At 52.8% G+C, this 19,712-nt stretch overlaps 8 protein-coding genes across 9 annotated transcripts; 3 read left to right on the top strand and 5 right to left on the bottom strand.

Moving 5' to 3' along the window:
• Positions 1-1,307: 1,307 nt before the first annotated feature.
• Positions 1,308-5,042, top strand: CKM354_000627600 (uncharacterized protein; the record flags this gene model as incomplete). The annotated part of the gene is made up of 1 exon (XM_044801584.1): positions 1,308-5,042. One exon carries the CDS (start codon positions 1,308-1,310, stop codon positions 5,040-5,042), a length of 3,735 nt encoding a protein of 1,244 aa, XP_044657519.1.
• Positions 5,043-6,210: 1,168 nt separating this feature from the next.
• Positions 6,211-7,008, bottom strand: CKM354_000627500 (uncharacterized protein; the record flags this gene model as incomplete). The annotated part of the gene is made up of 1 exon (XM_044801583.1): positions 6,211-7,008. One exon carries the CDS (start codon positions 7,006-7,008, stop codon positions 6,211-6,213), a length of 798 nt encoding a protein of 265 aa, XP_044657518.1.
• Positions 7,009-7,290: 282 nt separating this feature from the next.
• Positions 7,291-8,927, bottom strand: CKM354_000627400 (uncharacterized protein; the record flags this gene model as incomplete). Its single annotated transcript, XM_044801582.1, has 4 exons — positions 7,291-7,770; positions 7,864-8,138; positions 8,196-8,398; positions 8,872-8,927. 4 exons carry the CDS (start codon positions 8,925-8,927, stop codon positions 7,291-7,293), a joined length of 1,014 nt encoding a protein of 337 aa, XP_044657517.1.
• A 559-nt stretch (positions 8,928-9,486) lies between these two features.
• On the top strand, positions 9,487-10,252 carry CKM354_000627300 (uncharacterized protein; the record flags this gene model as incomplete). The annotated part of the gene is made up of 5 exons (XM_044801581.1): positions 9,487-9,571; positions 9,638-9,778; positions 9,826-9,951; positions 9,999-10,148; positions 10,200-10,252. 5 exons carry the CDS (start codon positions 9,487-9,489, stop codon positions 10,250-10,252), a joined length of 555 nt encoding a protein of 184 aa, XP_044657516.1.
• A 358-nt stretch (positions 10,253-10,610) lies between these two features.
• Positions 10,611-11,534, bottom strand: CKM354_000627200 (uncharacterized protein; the record flags this gene model as incomplete). The annotated part of the gene is made up of 1 exon (XM_044801580.1): positions 10,611-11,534. The coding sequence occupies one exon, from the start codon at positions 11,532-11,534 to the stop codon at positions 10,611-10,613; it is 924 nt and encodes a 307-aa protein (XP_044657515.1).
• An 88-nt stretch (positions 11,535-11,622) lies between these two features.
• On the bottom strand, positions 11,623-14,007 carry CKM354_000627100 (uncharacterized protein; the record flags this gene model as incomplete). 2 transcript variants are annotated; one of them, XM_044801579.1, is made up of 2 exons in its annotated part: positions 11,699-11,811; positions 11,859-14,007. In XM_044801579.1, 2 exons carry the CDS (start codon positions 14,005-14,007, stop codon positions 11,699-11,701), a joined length of 2,262 nt encoding a protein of 753 aa, XP_044657514.1. The 2 variants fall into 2 exon arrangements, with proteins under 2 accessions (XP_044657513.1, XP_044657514.1); XM_044801578.1 differs by having other exon boundaries at positions 11,623-14,007.
• Positions 14,008-14,262: 255 nt separating this feature from the next.
• Positions 14,263-15,593, bottom strand: CKM354_000627000 (uncharacterized protein; the record flags this gene model as incomplete). The annotated part of the gene is made up of 3 exons (XM_044801577.1): positions 14,263-14,801; positions 14,854-15,041; positions 15,091-15,593. The coding sequence occupies 3 exons, from the start codon at positions 15,591-15,593 to the stop codon at positions 14,263-14,265; spliced, it is 1,230 nt and encodes a 409-aa protein (XP_044657512.1).
• Positions 15,594-16,483: 890 nt separating this feature from the next.
• Positions 16,484-18,528, top strand: CKM354_000626900 (uncharacterized protein; the record flags this gene model as incomplete). The annotated part of the gene is made up of 2 exons (XM_044801576.1): positions 16,484-16,675; positions 16,726-18,528. The coding sequence occupies 2 exons, from the start codon at positions 16,484-16,486 to the stop codon at positions 18,526-18,528; spliced, it is 1,995 nt and encodes a 664-aa protein (XP_044657511.1).
• Positions 18,529-19,712: the final 1,184 nt, after the last annotated feature.

Raw genomic sequence — 19,712 nt, 5'->3', positions numbered from 1 at the left:
TGGAAGCGCTTCTGCAGGTACACCCGAGAAGTGGGTCCTTGTTGCAGATTGTACCACATTGCCTTGGGGGGTGGGCGGTTCAGGGTGCGCGGGCAAGGCAAAGGCTGGGTGTTCATTAAGCGCGTCCCCAGGAAAGGTGTGCCACTTCTCATTCGAGTTGCGTGGTTCGAGAGTTGTGTGGTGGTTCGTGGCGCCTGTCGTGGAGATCCGCAGCAGGGGAGAAGATTGGATGAGGCAGAGATGCCAAGAGTTTGACGAAGATTGCTCTGCATGACTAAATGGCAGCAAAGCAGTGAGATGTCAGTGTTTTGTGGTGATCTGTTTATGGGTTTGCCTTGTGTGAAGAGCAGTCTGCTACAGAGGGTCTGATGTCTCCGTCAATGGCAAGGCCACGCGTAGACAGACGCTACAGTGGAGGTTTCACGACGACACGAGGGTTTGCGTGGCTGCGCAGTCCTGCGTCTGTTCGCCCACCCATCCCGGTCACTTCCGCCGCCGCAGACTGGTTGCTGTCGCTGTGGAGGCTGGGCAGAGTCAGGGTCTTGTGCTGACAGCAACATCGCCTCTTCTCGTGCATCTGTCTCTTGCGCAGCATACAGCACACGTCTCCCGTAGACATCATCACAGGAAAGCACGAGTGAGGTCAGTGAATGCATTGGGCTGGGCATTGCGAGCGAACCGTCCCGGCAGCGGGAGAACTATTGCGCAAAGCGCGCCGTGATAGGTCGTTTGGGCCATCGTGCACGCGGCACATCCGAGATTGCATGACCGGCTAGCGTTCTGCTGCTCCTGAGCCAACGCTGCACATTCCTCAGCGACACACGACGCTGCGACATCCTTCTGTGTCCGACCGGCGACCGCGACCGAGCAGGAGGCAGGAAGCACGCCGACGACCTCACCACCACCCAACTCACCACAGTCTCTCGTTCTGTCCGAAACGCCAACTACCGTCACTCACTAGACCATCTGCATTCTTCCTTCCCGATCCAGCGCGCAGCAGCTTCCAGGGACGCCACTGCCGGAACACTGCATCTGCAAGCACCGCGTCAGTTGCTCTGCTCGTCGACCGGGAACCTTTCTTCTTCTGCTTCACCCATAATACCAATGCCCCGTTAACACACGCCATTTCTTCGCTCCGGACGACCGTTTACTTTCGCGCGACCCGGACATTCCTATCGCTGGCACCGATTTCTCACCACATTCTACCAACCACGCCCGATTTCACGATCCCGACCGCCCGAGCGACCGACAACACACCACCTCCTCTGCCCGTTCTGGCGCGATAACGCTTGCACACGTCGCATGCGATGCGAAACCTCCTCCAGCAATTGCTCGCCCTCGGGCCTGAGCTTGCTGCCTACATTCTGACCACCTCCTTACCCGTCGCGCGCGCCGCCTTCGTGCAGTCCGCCGCCTCGTCACCGAACCTCGATCTGTCACAGCTGGGCCGTGTCGCAGTAGGAGGAGACTTTGACAGCATCTCGCTCTACACATATCAGGGACAAAATGAAAACACATCAACAAATGGCAGCCAGTCGCTACTCACGCGGTATCCCGATGGCGCATTCCAGTCGCTGGCCCTCGCCGATGCGGACACCTCAATACGAGCCATGTGCTCATTCGTCGCTGATGGAAAACTTCAGGGCGTGGTCGTAGGAGGCAATTTCACCAGCTTGGGAGGAGTGAGAGCGGAATCCATTGCGCTGTGGAATCCTGATAGTAATGAAGTCACGGCCTTGCCAGGTCTTTCTGGCGGACCCGTGAATGCGCTGTACTGCGATGACGAAAGCGGGACTGTGTACGTCGGAGGCCAATTCAGGGCAGGCAACTCTTCAAATGCCATGGCCTGGACCACAGGATGGGTGAATCTGCCTTTTGCCGGGTTTAATGGACCCGTCAACAGCATCACCAAGGACAGTGGAAACAACATTGTTTTTGGCGGCCAGTTCGCCGTTCTTGGAAACACCACCACAAGCACTGAAACCATCTCGCAGGCTGTCAGCATCGGCTCAGGAAACATCACGGCCGCAGGATCTTCGAGCCGGGCGGGCTTCAGCGATCCGAACAATATCATCTGCAAAACCGGCGAGGAACAAGGGTCGGGAAACACCTGGCTCCTCAACGACAACACCGGAGGCTACTGGGAGTCCGCGCTGGGATTCGGCGTCAGTCCTACCGCCTTGCGAATCTACAACACCGATTACGAGGGGCGCGGCACCAAGAGCTTCTACTTTGAGGAAATGAATACCGCCGGCATTCTCGAGCTGGAGTACGTCGATCCCACGACCGGTCAGAATGCCACCTGTATCCGTTTCTGTCCTCTGCCGGAAGGAAACACCACCGTCCAGGAATTCCGCTTTGTGCGCCGTGTTGCTATGACCACATTCCGTATCTGGATCACCGACTTCTACGGAGCGGGTGCTGGTCTCAATGGTGTTGAACTGGTCTCGGACGAGGTATACAGCTTCGCAGTAAATGCCTACAATTCGCCCTCGTGTGTGGATACCGCCGCCGCCTCAGTGTCGACCGCCACCCCTGCAGAAGCTTGGGGCATCGTCCGGAATTCTGGACTGATCTCATCTGACTTCCTTTCCACTGTGATCAACTCCGAGGCGAATGTGGGCGACAACACCAATGTCGTATTCCAACCAAATCTGCAGCAATCCGGAAACTACTCCGTCACACTGTACACACCTGGCTGTATCCTTGATGAATCATGCAGCTCCAGAGGTCGCGTCGAGATCACGGCCTCAATGACCGCCGACTCTGATCCCGCCACGACCAGCAGCTTCCAGACCAATAACTACGACAAGTTCGAGCAGATCTACTACGGCTATATCGACACCGATGGCTTCCAGCCTACGGTGACCCTTGCGCCAGCTGCCGGGCAGCGCGTCCCGTTGACCGTTGTCGCGTCGCGCGTGCGATTCGAGCTCATCTCCGCTGCGGATGGAAACTCCTCTACCAGTACATCCTCCTCCTCAACCGGCGGACTGAATGGCCTTTTTGAGTACAACCCTAATGAAGCGACCACGAGCACGAACTTCTCGACTTCTGTCGTCAACCGGGCTGGAACCTCTCTTGACGGGCGTGCAAGCTTTGCCAGCGTCATCCGCTACAACGACAACCTCTACGCTGCAGGCAACTTCTCCAGCGATGGCATTTCCAACATCATGTCCATCGGCAGCGATGGAGCTGCGGCACTCCCACGCGGCGGGCTGAACGGTGAGGTGTTCAACATGATGCTCAACGGAAGCACCCTCTACATTGGTGGCATCTTCACAAACACTGCGCAAGACCAGACTGAAGGATTGAACAACGTCGGATCCTTCTCCATCGACAGCAACGAGTGGGCACCTTTGGGCGGCGGTGTGAACGGAGGTGTCTTCAGCATTGTTCCCCTCGTCATGAACATGACTGCCGACGACCGCAGGGACACATTGGCCATCAGCGGCAATTTCACTTCTGTCAACGGTTTTGGTGACAATGCTGCATTCGATGCTGCTGGCTTCGCAATCTGGGTGCCCAGCGAGAACAACTGGCTGAAGAACATTCCCGGCACCAACAGCGCACTCAATGGCCAGCTCACCGCTTACACCACCGTACCAGGCATGGATCCCGTCTACGCAGGAAAGATCGACTCTCAAGGTCTTGACATCAACGACGTTGTTGAGCTCGTTGGTTCTGGCACACCAGAACTGCAGTCACTTAATATTCGACTCTCGGCCAACACTGCAGCAGCTAGTGCAAGTGGCAATCAGAAGAGAGACCTCACCGATGGGCAGTCTGGCAGCAACTACACTGGCGTCTACGATGGCGTGTTCTACAACAAGAACAACCTCAACATCACCATCTTGGGAGGAAGCTTCAGCACGACCGCAAGCAACGGCAGCACGATCGAAAATCTTGCTTTCATCAACAACACTGACAGTGACCGAGAATCTGTCAGCGGCGTGTCTGGCCTCACCTCCGACTCGATCTTCATTGCCATGGACACATATCAGACAGCGCTTTGGGCTGGCGGTGCCGTGAACGGTACTGTCAACGGCAACCCTGCTACAGGTCTCGTAGTCTACGATCTTTCTGCCAACAGATTCGCGGCTCCCCACCCACCAGCTCTTGGTGGAGACAATGTTGTGGTTCACTCCATCGCTGCTCAACCTGAGGGAGAGGATGTCTACGTTGGTGGCGACTATGCGACTGCAGGCTCACTTCCTTGCGGACCATTGTGCTTCTACGACACCAGAGCTCTGCAATGGCAGAGCACTGGCTCCGGACTCGAGGGCGTCATCTACACCATGGTGTGGACTTCCAACACCAAGCTCATGATCGCGGGTAACCTGACTGTCAATGGCAACGAGACCACAATGGCCACCTATGATGCTAAGAAGCAGATTTTCACCGAACTCGAGGGAGCATCCAGCTTGCCGGGACCCGTCACTGCCATCTCTGCTGTCAACGGCGACTACAGCCAGTTCTGGGTCAGTGGCATGTCTACCAACAATCAATCCGTGTTCTTGACCAAATACAAGGATGGCACATGGACTGCCGCTTCCGGTCTTGGTGAATCTACCTCTATCCGAAAGCTGCAAATCATGCCACTCACTTCAGACCACGACTCGAGCGACATGGTTGCCACCGACCAAGTGCTCATGATTCTCGGTAACATCAACATTCCCGATCAAGGCAACGCGAGTGCTGTGCTATTCAACGGCACCGTGTACGAGCCATACATTCTGACCAACATGGAAGATGGTAGCCAAGGCAGCTTGTCAGCCATTTTCGTTCAGAATCCCAACAACTTTGTCAACAACAAGAGCTCTGGTCTCGCCGTTGGCATTATTGTTGCAATTGGTCTCGCCATCGCCCTGGCAATCACTGGTCTGATCATCCTTCTTGGTCTCCTACTCGAACGACGAAGACGACGTATTGAAGGTTACGTTCCCATTACAGCCGACAAAAGCGCGAATGTGAATCGGCTTCCTCCCGAACAGCTCTTCTCGAAGCTGGAGGGAGGAGGGCATTCTCCGCCGAAGATTTAGAAGTTCTTTTGTTGCTTGACGTGTTGTTGTTGCACTGCTGCAGAACAACGAGAGCTTCCCGCCGCTGCTGATGCGCCTCGTCCTGTACAGACACGAAGGAGACTACGCAAGATGCCGCCACCGCGCCCGCCGCCGCGACCGACATCTGGTCAGCAGGAGCAGCAGCCCCGGAAATGACATGGAACATACAACCTTTATTACGCCCGTTACGAAACCACACACACATCGTTTCTTGTTGTTAATAATGACCACAATATCTTTTGCACTTTCTGCAAAAAAGGACAGGTGCCCAGTCGCCCTCGAGTATAGTCGGGAAAAAGAAGAATACCGAATCTGAGATCGTCTCTGCCATTTTTTCGCTGGGTCTGGTACATCGCCGGCCTACCTTCATCGTCACCCCGGTCGCTGGATCTCCTTTGCGCCCTCCGAGGGAGAGTGGAAGTGGAGATGCTGGTGCAGGAGGTGAACAGGATAGTACAGTTCGCTTTTGGTGGAGAGAGGGCCTCGTTGAATTGGATTTGAGTTTTTGTTTTTTGCCGGGTTTGCACACATTTCCAGATGATGGAAGCAAGCAAGAAGATACCACCCCTCGCATTGGGAAAAGACTCTTTTTTTGTTTAGTGTTTTCTGCTGTTGTTGACTGGAGTAGTTTGTTGAGATGGGAGATCTTGGTGATCTGATTTTTCACTACGCTTGCTTGTTTCATCTCAAATTTGTTTTCTCGTTTTGGATCCGTGTTTGTGTTGCTGTTGATACTGTCGTGTGTAGGGTGTGATGCAAGGGGAGAAAAGTGGAGAGGAACAGAGGAGAAGAGGATTGCTGGCACGGCCGAAATTTACAGTCTGATATGACCGTGTGACTAATCCTTGGGGGAGGAGCAGGACGAGTGGAGGCAAAGAGAGGAGAGGAGAGGAGGGAAAGATGTTAATGTCTTTTATTTGAGAATGGAGATGCGGAATATGGGGTGGAGCACATGAGGGTTGGGGGATGAATGCTGAGGATGGATGGATGTTGAGGTTGGAATGGATGTATGGAGCAGGCAGATAGGAAGGCAGGTAGGCGTGGCAATTGAGAGATGCTGAGACTTTACATAACTGTTTTCGTTGCCTTTCCTCCCTACATCTGCTAGCTAAAGCACAGCGAGTCCAATCGTCACCAGTAGCCTGCTTCAAAGCCACATGTAGCTCATTATCGCCATGACAATGGCAACAATGCATGCAGTGCCAGTGGACGAGCCGCGCAAGGTCGTGCTGCCCCCTGTCGAAACTTCCGGCGAGCTAGTAGTAGTACTGCTTTCACCACCAGCATTCAAAGCATCGCAGCTCGTGAAATTCTCTCCACCTAGCATTTTGCCGACCTCTAAGACCGACTCTCCATGGATGGCTTTGAATGCCGCTCCTGCAACTGTCGCGTCCGTGGCGCAAAATACCGTGGTGAAATTCGCTTGCACCGCTCTCCCGTCGCACGTTGCCTCCCAAACCTGACCATCGAAATCTGCATAGCTTGATATATTTACACCACCGGGAAGCGTGATTCCTAGTGGAGCCAATGTATGAACCTCAATATAAGGTCCATCAGTATCAGGTTTCGAGTACGTCAGAATACTTTCGATGACTGTTGCGCCTTGTAATTCGTAGAATCGAGCATCGCCTGGTTGCCAATTATTGCCTGATAATGTTGAAGCCGAGGCATTGGTCGAGACACTATCCGGTGGGGAGCCCGCCCAGGTGAGATTGGTGAAGTTGCCGATTATGCTGATGACTTGGGAGTAAGTGTATGGGATTGTGACGATGGTTTCGTCGCGGCCGGGGAAGAAGCCTGAGGCGCAAGGGTTGTTGGAGTCTGCTGGTGAGGGTAAGGAGCCATTTGTTGCGGGGATCGTGAAGCCGGCGGGTGCGAGGTACTGGCCAAGGGCAGTATAGGACAGTGGTGCCAAGAGGAGCAAGCTTCTGCCAAGGGGAGACATAGTTTGGGTCCGGTTGATTTTAATGGATATATGTGTTATGGTAGAGCGAGAAGAAGAGGGAAGGAAAAACGCAGAGAGGGGAATCGCTATGTCTTGTTGTGGCTTGAGAACCGGAAATCCAACGGGAATATGGAGGATGTACGCTAGTAAACTAGTTTCAATTGAGACTAGGTCTCAGCCACTATCCAGACAAACACATTCACGCTTTTGGATTGGCCGAACATAACCGATTGCATCGATTGTATGAGGGTCATGCTAGAAGTCCAGCTTGGAGATTCATATTCAGACAACGAACCCATCCGTATCTCCCAAACAATACTCTCTCCCTTCCAGACCGGCAATAGTCTCTATAGCCATCTCCTCTCCCTCATAATCTATGATTCTAGTCCTGTTTGTAATCTGCGAAACGCCCCATAACGGAGGCGCTTCAATGACATGGAGAATGTCTCTCCATGATTTCCCTTTTAAATCCATAGATTGCTTATATTTTTCTCGCATCTCATTGTTGAATTCGATGAACTTATCCGAGTTCACGCACTTTTTCTCAACGCTAAAGTCTCCGAACATTCCATCTTGATTCTCTGGAAGAATGTACGTGAAAACTGTCGTGTCGGCTGTACACATGAGATGTTGGCGGAGAAGGTCGAGACAGTGCGTTATGTGCCATTCCCAGACGATATTGGGGGTGAAGCCGAAGCGGGAACCCCAGTAGTAGTGATAGTTAGGGAGGAGGTTTCGACGGAGGGTGTCGAGGCAGTGGAGCTGTATAGACCAGATGTTAGTGGCAACATGAGGATGCTTCTCAGCGCAGAAATGTCTTCTCGAAGTTACAGGGATGTGGTGAAGGAGGCGTACCTGATGCGTGAACTCAAGAGAGCCAAGATATGTGTCTTCGGGCCAGCCATATTCTTTAGGTGCTTTGATAGCGACTGCTGGATCTTTACCAAGGCGTATTACGTCCTCTCGAGTGATAGGGAAGACGGCGGGGCGGGTTAGATCGGACCATGCTTTGTGGACTTCTGAGCTTTGAGGCATTCGATAGATGGCATCTGGTGCCGATGAGTTGGCGAGGTGACCAGACCGAAGTGTCGTTGTTTCGTATCGAATGTCCATGAGTCGGTGGAGTGGTGCTAATGTGTAGGTCAGCCATTGCATGCAATCTCTTCTCTCTGCTCTGTAGAACCTACTGAAGCTCTGAGGTCGTGCACCAATTGTTCCATGTTGCGTCACGTACCAAAGTGTACATTGTATCGTCAATACATGCGAGGCCAGCGATGCAACGGCAAGAATCGCAAGGGCGGATCCATTGAATGTCAATACGGGGTTGCACAAGATCGTCCAGCGTTTCCGACATTGTTCACTCCGTTCGTCCGGCCATGGCTCAAATATGCTGCTTTCGTTCTTAATGCATCCAGACTGGCCTCCAGACTCATATATTCATGCGAATTCCATGGCCAAAACCGAGATGCTCGAAGCTTTCGCATCGAAATAACGATTGAGTGTAACATTGTCCAGCGAGGGAGTGAACAACACGATGAAGGAGGCGAATAGACTCGGCGGAATCACAAAGAATCGCGAAAGCAAGCTATCGTCAAACCGGATAACGCAGGCCGCGACTCAGCAGTGTTACAAATGTGAAAGTGGATCGCGACAATCAAGGCGCATGGGGCCACAGCATCTGTGCAATATTCTGATCGGGATCTCTGCTGTTGGTTTGTGCTTGAGCTCCATGCTTCTCCCGAATGAAGAGCTTTCACAACGAGACTGAGCTGGGGGCGCTCCTGGTTGTTTGGTCGGTCGTCTATCCTTAGGGCAGGAAATAGGCTTTCAGGTCGACTGGGGTGCCTTCTTCGATGAACCTACGATGAGCTCAACTGTCCCTGATATCCATGAAAATCCGGGTCGTTGCCATCTGGCATGTTGCAAAGCCCTAAATTGCCAAAGCCCTAAAACAACCAGTCTATAGGGCACAATCATGTGATTCGACGGATATCCAATCAACGGATGAAAGTCGACGCCCCGCGCGTGAGCAATACTTTACCTGGAAAGTGGGAACCGTGCTTATCAGTGTGTGAATTTTGGAGCATACAGTAGGTGGGAGGCGAAGGATATTTCCAGGACCGTTGGTTACGGTTTCACGGTTCATCCACAGCTCGAGAAGAGTTAATGCAGTGCCGACATCGCGACTGAGCCCTCGGGAAAAGCACTAGATGCATACGCATCAACTCTGTCGTAGCGAGGTGAGCTTAGCCAGTTCCAGAAAACCCACGATCATTACTATCCATGCTCTATCAGGATCAAGGGTATGCCGTTCCTGGGTTATCGATGAGCCATGATCGGGCTGTGGGGGTTGATGAACGCTTCTGATGACTTGATCATTCCCTCTTGAGACTTGTGCACCCACTTCCTCCTCGCTACTAATCCACCGGCACTTGCTCTTTGACAAGTGATAGAAAGTGCACTCACCACACTCTCACCATGCCAGGCCTCAAGCACTCATGTGTCTTAGCAGTGCTCGCCCTGATGTGCGTGACTCAGGCGGCACCGGTTGCTGATGACCTCAGTGAGATCCCCTCCCCCATCGTCACAGAATGCGTATGAACAACTTGCTGATCTTCACCGGCCCTAGTGCGCATCGAAAGTCGAAATCAAGCGAATGCTGCTGATGACCACAAGTCCGAAGACGTTGACACCAAAGCGAAGAGGATGAGTTACTGGGGAGTTGATAAGGATGTGTTGACCTATTTCGATCATAGTGCGCTGGAAAAACGTAAGACAATAATATCAGAGAGGATAGAACGTTACTAATTGCACCAGGTGGACTTGCATTCGACGATAGACACGAGTCCGAAGACGAGGACACCAAAGCAAAGAGGCAGGATAGTAACATCTGGTTAACTGGTCCGATCATGGATCATAAGCCTTTTGGTGCACTGCAAAAGCGTAAGATTGCAATTCCAGGAGAGACGGAATGTTACTAAACTCAGCAGGCGGACTCGCGGTCGACAACCGAGTCGAAAAAGCAGCCGATGCTCAGCATCAGTCAGTCGCGGACACGAAAGCGAAGAGGCAGAATAGTGACAACTGGTTGCATGACGCTGCGAACATGAATTGGCAGGACCTTGGTGGACTAAAGAAACGTAAGATTGAAAAGCATTCAAGAAATTGGAATATATCGCTGACTTTAGCAGGTGGTGTGCCCGTCGAGGACCAAGCGGAAGCAAGGCACGAAGCCGATGACTAGACTGAGGTAGTGAATCTCGGCTAGGAGCGGAGGGAAATCGCTCGTAGGATTTGAGGTTTCGTTGTGCTTGAAGGTAGTTCAAATTGTCGCACTCCTGCTATGCGTGAACTTTCGTCTATTTGTTCGTAGTGAGTGCTCAAATCTAGCAACTCGTCGATTGAGGCCGTTCAGCTGTGCTTTTGTAAGCGGAGCTTGATCGCCCTTCATGCTTGACGCGGAGATGATGTGCTTGTTGCATATTTTGCAACAATGCAGATTCATTGCTTATTGTAAGGTTGCATGCCAAGGTTTGTAAGCCGTGCGTGCCATCGACAGCACACCAAGACAAAATCTCCCATTTGCAGGCCGCACTTGGGTGCTATGACAAGCGATACCGACAGTCGTTTGTGTGCAGCTGAACGGTAATTGCGGCACAGGAGACGGAGACTTCTGCACCTGACCGTGCAGTACCGCTGATCTCTGGTTTTCCCTCCTCACCTTCACGGTACAAGAATAGCAGAGGCAGTATGTCGTCGCGCCAGCGGGGAACTTTGGCTAGAGAGCTTTTCCACAAGGTACCGATCCAGGTCAGAAGAGCCAGAAGCCATACCAAAGCGGGCAGTGCGATCCATACCCATTGAATGCGCACAAAATTGACCATGATTAATGTTCTGCCGCGAGCCATAGTGGTATTTTCCGACCTGCTGGCGACAAAGGCGCTGTCCCGCAACGTCTTGGTCATCGCTTTTGCGGCATTATTTGCAGCGCATACAAGATGATCGTGTTCGTCTGCACAGCCGGAGACGTTGCCGTAGAAGATGGAGCCGAGGATGTCCTGTGCTGCATACATGGACTGTGGAGGCAGGATCGAGAGTGAAGGGGACATTACGGATACCGATCCTGCGAAAATGCCTTGAATGAATCCCGTAAGAGAAGAGAGCGAGCTTGATGCGATCCCAAAGGTTTGGCCGGGCTGCATGCCATGGTCTTCGGCCCATGGCGGACTGAGCTCCAATCGGCGCCAGCCAACCGGATTATCTTTGTGGAGCAGGCTGTAGTTTGTAGGCATGGTTTGTAGCGTGAAGTTGCACCACCAGTCGATGCTATCCTCGTAGTACACTCCATTGTTGACGCGAGGACGTACGCTCTGTACACAAATTTGAAAGGCACACTCTGTAGCAAAGATGGTCGAAGAGTTGGAGACAGGGTGGTCAATGGACAGGTCGGCCGGCCACAGCACTGCTGCCGGCCCTGCCGGCCGATTCAGCGGCCGTGTCCGTCCGTCCGGACGAGAGCCTCTCATTGGCCATGCCGTCCACCGGAGCCCTGTCCGCTGTTCGCCTTGCCTAATTAGGAAGGATGTTGAAAAATGAAGCCAGAGGAAGGTGTTGTTAGCCCTCTATTCGCACGTCTGTCTGCTGGCTGTTGCCTTCATATGAGCTTGACATCTCACTGTCCACGTCGCCGCTAAAGTGATCGTCTTGCGCTCTTACCACCTCCTTTGTGTGTCTCTTCAACACAAAGTCGTTCTTGAACCAATTTCGCAGTAGTTGGTGTGATTGTGCGTAGTCTGTCTTCGTCTGCCACCTCTCATTGTCGAGAACGTGGCCAGCTAAGCTAAACTCACGCTCACACGCGCTCGAGCTCGCCGGCGTGGCCAGTAGGTCGAATGCTAGCTTGGACAACAATGGATATCGCTGGCGATTGTCACGCCACCATTGGACGACATTAATAGGCTTGTTGCCAACCATATAAGGTGTCAGAGGCTCGGCAAGATAACGCTGCAGATCGTCTTGCAACACAGTGTCCGTGAGCATTAACGATGCCGTGTAATCGTCGACCTCGCGTTCACGTGTCGCCGGCCTAGTTGTTGGTGCTGGACACCGCATCTTATACTCATTATAGAGCTCTTCAATCGCGTGTCGTGCCTTCACTGTCCATAGCGTGGACGCCTCGATATCGTCTTGATTCTGCTGCTGCGACTGCCGTTGCTTGCACTTCGCTTTCGCCTTATTCTTGCGCTGCGTATTGTCGTCTTTCATACCACCCCAGTGCTGCTCGAACCAGCTCATCTTGAGCGATGGATGTAACGCCACGGCGGCACGGTAGGCAGGCGTGCGATCGCTGAGTCGATAGTACTTGTCGAGCTTCTTCCAACCAAGATTGACTATCGCCTTAAGGTGTGAGTTGGCCGCGTGTTCATGGTCTGACTTCGCCTTCTCAAGTGTAGTTAGCAGTGACTCCAAAGCTGTCAACGACTGCCACAATCCACCGAAGTGTTGGCCATCTGCTTGGACCTTCAGCGACGCCATCTTCAGCGGCTTGAGAAGCTTCAATATCTCCTTCAACTCGGCCCAGTCATCCGCGGTGAGTATGTCTTCACGAAGGTCGTCAATGAACTGTAAGCAATACAGCTCTATTGGATCTTTGAGCTCGAGGCCACGCTCGATCATGTCGTGGTCAGATTGCCACTTAATCCCGCCGTTCAACACTAGCTCGACAAGTCGTGTGTCTGCCTCGCGTTGTTTTGATCGAAAGACGTGTCGTCGTGCCTCGCTATAGTGAGCATGGATCACGATATTATGGAGCTTGCCAACACAGCCCTTCTTTCGCCATGCTGTCTGACGATCGACGGCATTACGTAGAGATAGAGCGCGTTGAAACTCGTATACGATCTCGCTGTCTTCGAGCTCCTCGTCTTCCTTATTCATGTCGTTGCAAGCCTGGTCAATACACTCGATGTCGACGCCGTAGAGCATAGCCTTAACGACTAAGTTGATGAAGTGGCCAGCGCAGCGAAGGCGGCACTTGTGAGGGTGTCGGAGACTTGGTATTTCGCGCCTAATAGCTTCGATCGTCGTGTCGTTGTTAGACGCGTTGTCGGCCATAAAGTAGGTCAGTTTGGACGCGATATCATACTGTCTGATCAGCTTGAGAAGGATGTTTGCCTGCTCTTCACCAGTGTGATTGCCATAGGTTGGTACGAGTCCAATAAGTACTGTCTTCAGCTGATAGTCCTTATCGAAGTAGTGAGCATGAACACCTAAGAAGTCGGTGCCGCCATCGATGTCTGCTAGCCACGCGTCAAACGACAAAGCGATGCCGCTTATCGCCGTAGCCATATCGCTCTTTACTCGAGGCAGTGTCTTCTTACACAAGTCGACGATCCAAGCTCGCGGGGTGTTGTGAGAAGTAGGGAATAGCATCTCGAGAACAGGTTGACGATACGTAGCTAGCCGCTTCAGTCGTTCAGATGCTAGAGCGCGAAGTGAGTGCTCATCTGTTACGGCATACTCGAGGAATAGCGACCTCCACTCGGTACGATCAACAGGAGTCTTCTCGGTCGTCCTTTGACGCTTGATCATACTAGCGATGTTGCCGTCGTCTACCGGACGCCTCTTACACTGCTTGTACGTGCCATCGAGCTCGTAGCCATGCTTGCCTAGGTGTCTGCGTATCGAGTTCGTTCCTCCACCAGTCCGAATGACCTTCACCTTCCTGTGATCCTTATGGCTGCTGTCGAAGCACAGACGACACAGCCAGTAGTTGGTGAAGCTCTGAAGATGCGTAACAGCCTCACCATGCTGCCAGACCCACGCTCTGTGCTCTGCCTTGCCTGGCGGTGTCGGGTAAAAGTCGCGAAGAGCTTTTCCATCGACGAGGAAGCCGGTCCGCGTATAACGCGTCCGGAGGACGGTTCCGAGCTGCGATTCGGCGTGGATTTGTGTCAGGTCGATGCTGTGGGTGGCGCTTATGCTGGAGGTACCGCCTGCCATCGTGGTGTGTGCGTAAATGCCAATGATCAGGTGGGCGATCGAGGGACTTTGGCATGTGAAGGAAACGCGTCCCCAGTCGCGTTCTGAGAAGTCGCGCGTGGGAGGTCGGCGCACGGGCCGGCGTCTCTGCAGGCTGGCATCTGACCAATCAAACACGCTCTTATTCATCAATTGACCCAGACCCTAACAACACCCCTAGGAACGACATTCTCATCAACAAGGTCAATTCACATGCCATGGACACCGGTGATTCACTTACATGTCCGGACGGACGCTAGCATTAATAATGCCGGCCGGCAGATACCCCATTAGCTGTCCATCCGGCCGGACACCGTCCGGACGGCATGGCCACGAAAAATGACCCGTCCATTGACCACCCTGGTTGGAGATGCTGTTACCGAACGCCAAAGCAGTGGAGTTGCTGTTGCTGCCCTTCGCCATCATCATCTGCACAACTGGCAAGCTTTCTCCAGAGTGGACTGTGCCGTTGACTGCTGTTGTCAAGTTCATTGGCACGTCTCGCTGACTTGGCCATGCACTCCAAGAAAGACCGAAATCTGTCCCGGGAAGGCTGAGCTGACATTGCTCTTCGTCGTCCATCTGCCATGAGCAATTCTTTTGGAGGACAGAGGAAAAGCTTTTGCAACTCGGGCGCACTGCTAGCGTTGCGATTGGATCCCAAGTGCAGTTGCCAGTGGCACATTCAAATTGCGGTATGGACCAAGCCTGAGACTTATCCGTGTTGAGCAGCGAGTTGTAGACGTTAGCCTTCATGACTGAATCTATCCAGTATACTAGGTTTCGTCAGTGATGCCGACTTGTCACCTTCAAGCTCAGGGCGCTCACCATATGATGCTCCCAACTGTGAAGCCGAAGCCGGGGTTCCATTGGTGTTGTAGTCTGCCGAGTATGTCACGTAAGCCGGCACTGTGACATTCTCTGCTGGCTCGGGTGTGTAGTGCACGAGGTTCTGAATGAACGGATCGAAACCGACTGCAAGGATCGTTGCGAGTGCCGCAAGTACAGCGAAATGTCTGTCATGATGAGAAAACGTGTGGACATGCAGATACTGCCTGACTTTACCTGCCCTGCTGCTCAAAGATGAGGGCCAAACTGCCAATGATGCCCCGACTGGCGGAGTCGAAATATCTGAGATCTGACATTGTCCGACGTTTCTGTGCAAACCAGACCCATTTGAGCTGAGAGAGCCCAGATGTGACTGGAATCAGAACCATGACTTTGGCCAGCGTGCTGAGCCATGATATCATTGTGTTGAGTGACACATTTCTCCATGTGGGTTGCGGCTTCCCATCGTAGTGGTACAGGATACCGACGATGGCGGTCAGAGCGCCTGCAGATACGATGACGCCGAGCAGCTCTAGCACCCACCAATCCTCAAGTCTTGCGAGAAACCCGGCCGTTTTCGAGGCTCCAGACCGGTGTTGCTGCGAGTCCAAAAGTGCTCTCGCTCCATCTTCCGGGCTCAGCGCGATACTCGCAGCGTGGACTTTTCCGCCACCTTTGCTAATAGTGACCTCCTGGGTGCCGGGTACAGGGTGGTAGCCGACTTGCTGGAAGGTAGACATGCTCGCTATCTGGGTTAAAAGATGTCGCCAGTAGAGAGTGCTGCCATTTCAGCAGGTAGTCGCTTCAGCTGTATGTAAGGCTCGAGGCTGGAGGATTCGGTTAATATATTTGGCACCGCCATGCCCGAAGTGCAGATGAAGGAGCTGAAGGAACGGCGGCAGCTCAGGCGTGTGGTAGGCGCTTCAGCCGCTCCTGCGAGTGGCTGGAATTCGAGCCGTGGTCTGTTCTGTTGCACATGGCTTTCCGAGGTCCTTTGCTGACGTCTAGAAGCTGGCAAAACCGCAATTGGAGATCCTCGGGCCTTCCTCTTGTACCAGTCGTGCGTGTGCTCCCATCGCACCGGCGTGAGGTGTGATACCTTGGCTAACAATCAGCTTGTGTAGGTGAAGTGCTGCAGTCAGTTTCCCGGATGCCTAACTTCTTACATAGCTTGTCCATCATAGTACGGTTGGTATTGGATGCTGCTCAGCCTCAGCCTGGGCGACCGCCCACGGAAACCCGGCTGTATGCTTGGCAGCTGCTCGGCAAATTCAAAATTTGATTCGCACTGTCTCGACTGGACACTCAGGACACCGTCCGCAACTCGTCTATTTCCATCAAATTCAAGTTGCAGAAGCGATTTTGCCGCCTAACTTAGGCACTTTCTATCCGCTGTCCAGACTTCCTCTTCCTTTTTCACATGCTTCGCACACTCATTAATCGTGGTCATGGCTGACTTACGCTGTCCCGTTACACGACAGGCGGTAGCTGAGCTGCTTAAGACGCCTCCACTGCTACTGCGGCCTTGTCGCGCTGCACAGGCTGCGCAGCTGCACCTCTATCGTCCTTTTCCCGAGAACAATTCGCCCATACACCTACACTTGGGCAAAGTTGCCATTGCCCGGTCACGATGTGGTTATTGAATGCGCGAACGAGATGTCTGGAGAACTTTTTTGACGACAGGCAGATGTACGTCAAATATGCGATTCTCTCGCATACGTGGGGTAAGGATGAAGTCGGCTTTGATGATATTCATCAAGACCGCGCGAAATCGATGGCCGGCTATCGCAAGATTGACTTTACCTGCGAGCAGGCGTTAAAGGCATGCAAGGCGCGATGACCACGTTGTCCAACGGGCTGATTCAAGTGCAGGATGGCATCGAACATGTCTGGGTTGACACGTGCTGTATCGACAAGAGAAGTAGTGCGGAACTGTCCGAAGCCATCAACTCCATGTATCGCTGGTACTATAACGCCCAAGTATGCTACGCCTTTCTCGAGGATTACTTACCACCTGAGGGAACGGCACCCGACCGGCGCATTTCGATGATTCTTGATGATGAGCGAGTGCAGGAAAAACTGATAGGTTGTTCATGGTTCACGCGTGGCTGGACGCTGCAAGAATTAATTGCACCTGCCACTGTGCGGTTTTACGACGGCGGCTGGAACTTCATCGGAACCAAGTGGCAATGCATGTCTCCTCTGATCCGTATTACTGGCATACCCAAGGAGGTGCTGGTGAATCGTGAGCAACTTTCAACCACAAGTATTGCGCAGAGGATGTCTTGGGCATCGCGCCGTACTACTTCCCGGCTCGAAGATCAAGCATATTGCTTACTTGGATTGTTCGATGTTAACATGCCTCTCCTGTACGGCGAGGGAAGCAAAGCTTTCGTGAGACTGCAAGAAGAAATTATCCAGGCAAGAAGCTGGGAAGATCAGGATCATTCCATTTTCGCTTTCCAAAGTTGGGATGGCCGTCTGCTTGCAGATTCGCCCAAATGTTTTGATGGTTGCAACGATCTTCTTACAACCACTCTCGCTGGTGAAAGTGCTTTCGAATTGTCGAAACGAGGATTACCAATCAGTCTGTTGGGCGCGGCGATACCTTCTGAAGATCAGAACCCAAACGACGCGAATGGAGCAATGAACGATCTGGTAGTTATGCTTAACTGCACGAAGGATAGCGGGGAGACTCGTATCGCGCTACATCTGCGGGCTCGACCTCAAGTAGATATGTCTGGACATCCAAGATTGGACATTGGTAGAGAGGAACTAGTATATGATCGGATGTCATCTCTAGATGCAGTCTTAAGAACCGATCTGGAGAACTATCGCCGTATGGACGTCATGATCGCCCGAAGAGCCTTCGTGTGGCCTACTATCTCAAGACAACTTGTGATCAAATGTGCGGGGGCCTCATTTCACACCGACGCGTTCGAGGGTCGTGACGATTCGCAACGCAAGGACCTTGAGACGTGGGGCTCACGGCACCGGAGAAGAAGGAGTAACAGAGGACTTGCTTCGGAAGTAGAGACAGATTCTAACACAGTCACCATGGGTTCCCGAAATGATGGAAAGCTTTTTGCAATCTTTACCTTGGAATACACAACGACGAGTGGAGAGCCAGACTCAATCACTATCCACGAGTCAGTCGAAGCATTCTACGACGAACGGCCGTCGATAGTGGTCCAGGTGGAAGCAGACGCTCGATCAGCTCCGCCGTCTATCTCCGCTTGTTGCTCCGATACGACGAGATTTATCGCATCTCGCGAGGCCCAATCGAAGCTGCTCCCGTTGCGTATTGGAATCTCGCGTTCTTTCAGAGTCAACTCAGGCAACTATTTGCACATAAAAGCTGGTCTGGGATTTGAGACAGGACAGGGAATTTTGCACTTGAATGTAACACGAACAAAGACGAAGGCATGTTCCCCGCCAAAAGTTGGCATTGAGACGGAACACTCCAACCACCGAGATCTGTGGCAAGCCGCTTCACCATCTCATGTATCTGAATCCCACCTCGCGGCAAGTAAGTTGGCATCAAACGCTGTTGAGGGACAGGCAGTGCGAGCCCTACAGAGGGAGCTCTCGGATTTGCGCGATGAAGTGCGGTCGCTGTACAAAAGGTTCCCGCGTGACCATCAGGCACTGACACGGAGTCTAGAGAAGGAGTAGTGCATTCGAGGCCAAGGCCAAGATCACAGAGTGTTCAGAGAATATAGCTTCGGTGATCAAGAAGCAGCTGACAGACGAAGAGTCCATCGCAGCACCTCCTGAGACAACTCCAGCGCATTGCTCGAGTTAGGCGGTAATTAAGTCGCCGCGGAGTTGTCGAATGGGAGTTGAGCTGCCACGCTCTCGTGGTCAGTTGGCAAACTTCGAAGGAGAGGGCTGTTCAAGTCAAAATTAATTGTGACACTGAACGCCAGTTACAAGACGCTCTTGAGGTTAATGTCGGCAAGTGTAGCAGAGTACCAAAGAGAACGCCGGGTGATGTCATGAATGTCACCGCGTTGATAGCTGATATCTTTAGCGTCTGTTTCCGTCGCTGCATGTGAAGTCACGTAGAAATTCAAAACTGCTTGGAGCGAGCACGACTGCAGTGATGAGCTTGTCTTGACTAGTTCGCAAGGGAAATTTAGCGCACGGAGAATCTGCTAGGGTGTTTGATGCTTGTCATCAGCTGAATCGCAGTGGGATCGCAGGAAGGTGATGTTGAATTTGAGTCGAAGTGGTGAAGACTGCTTGGCCGAGGTCGGCGTGGAGAGCTCCATCTCGCGTCAGCTGCGTAGGAATTTTTCGACGTGTGCATACAGCTCCATCGCAATCGATAAGCGTGAAGAGACGAGTATATAGGGAATACTGTGGCCGCACTCCATCCGATGCATCTCGATCTCCACGGGCGACTAGACGAGGGTGGTGCTTTGTCGACAATCGGCCGGAGCGGTCAGCAGTGACTCAAAACTTCCTTATCTCTCCAGGCTTGGCACGAGCCATTGAGAAAACCTTCATCACCCGGAGCTTCGCCAGTCATTTTTCGTCCTTTTTCCCTTCCCATCCTCTGCCATTTCGCTGGAAGTGGCATGTCCCACTGATCCCTCCGCTGAGCGCATTCGTCTCCATGGTGTTTGCTCCAACCATCTTCACTTCGCAAGGTGAGTGCGCGTTCGCAGGCCCGTTGGTGTGGTCACCGCTTTCTGCCTCCCCCGACGAGCTCCCGCAATCAGAGCACCCTCGCACCACCCTTCCACCTCCCGAAATTCTCCTCCTCTCCCTCCCACGCCTGACTGCGCGCTGACAGGAATGCGGTAGACTACATCAGTGACCACTTGTGGAAAGCCTGCGGGTGCTGAAACTGC

Source organism: Cercospora kikuchii (assembly GCF_019650295.1).
Source record: "Cercospora kikuchii DNA, contig_00004, whole genome shotgun sequence".
NCBI lineage: Eukaryota > Fungi > Ascomycota > Dothideomycetes > Mycosphaerellales > Mycosphaerellaceae > Cercospora > Cercospora kikuchii.
Note: the sequence above shows the minus strand (reverse complement) of the source record. Positions and strands in the feature narration are given on the sequence as shown.